Here is a 559-nt window from a genome sequence, read left to right as displayed (position 1 = left end):
CGCAATATGACTGCTACCAAACAGCAATCTGAGGAACAAACATGGGCAGATTTAAACCAACGTGAGCAAGTACGCAATATGACTGCTACCAAACAGCAATCTGAGGAACAAACATGGGCAGATTTAAACCAACGTGAGCAAATAGGCAATATGACTGCTACCGATCACCGCTCAGAGGACCAAACATGGGCAACAGAGGGCATTTGCAAGGCAGTTTAATCTGATAGGCGCTCGAAGGCTCATACAAACGTACCTGGGGCAGATAAAACTCGGATTGAGAGATGGGGAAGGAGAATAGCTGGTTGCAGAGATAGTCTCTCACCCCCGCGTCGGGGTACAGATGCAGATAATAGACAGCCCACCAAATCTCAAAGAAGTCACTGCGGAACAGTCGAAGCAACCAAGACACCTGTAGAAAGGAGCAAAAGGGTTAGAGTGTGTGAGTGTATGAGGTAGAATATAACACAAACTGAATGTGTTGAGTTTGGGGTTTCAACTGGAAAGAACGGGTGGATGTTAGCATGTGCATGTGTATGTATAGTTAAATGACCAATATTTT

The 559-nt window shown here is 45.3% G+C and overlaps 1 protein-coding gene across 1 annotated transcript; it reads right to left on the bottom strand.

Annotated features, from left to right (window-relative positions):
• Positions 1–85: 85 nt before the first annotated feature.
• Positions 86–409, bottom strand: SARC_18236 (hypothetical protein; the record flags this gene model as incomplete). Its single annotated transcript, XM_014287681.1, has 2 exons — positions 86–100; positions 254–409. Coding segments are annotated over 2 exons (171 nt in total), but the record flags the coding sequence as incomplete, so codon positions are not given.
• Positions 410–559: the final 150 nt, after the last annotated feature.

Source organism: Sphaeroforma arctica (assembly GCF_001186125.1).
Source record: "Sphaeroforma arctica JP610 unplaced genomic scaffold supercont1.14741, whole genome shotgun sequence".
Lineage (NCBI taxonomy): Eukaryota > Ichthyosporea > Ichthyophonida > Sphaeroforma > Sphaeroforma arctica.
The sequence above is the reverse complement of the archived record's forward strand: the minus strand, read 5'-3'. Positions and strand labels throughout refer to the sequence as shown.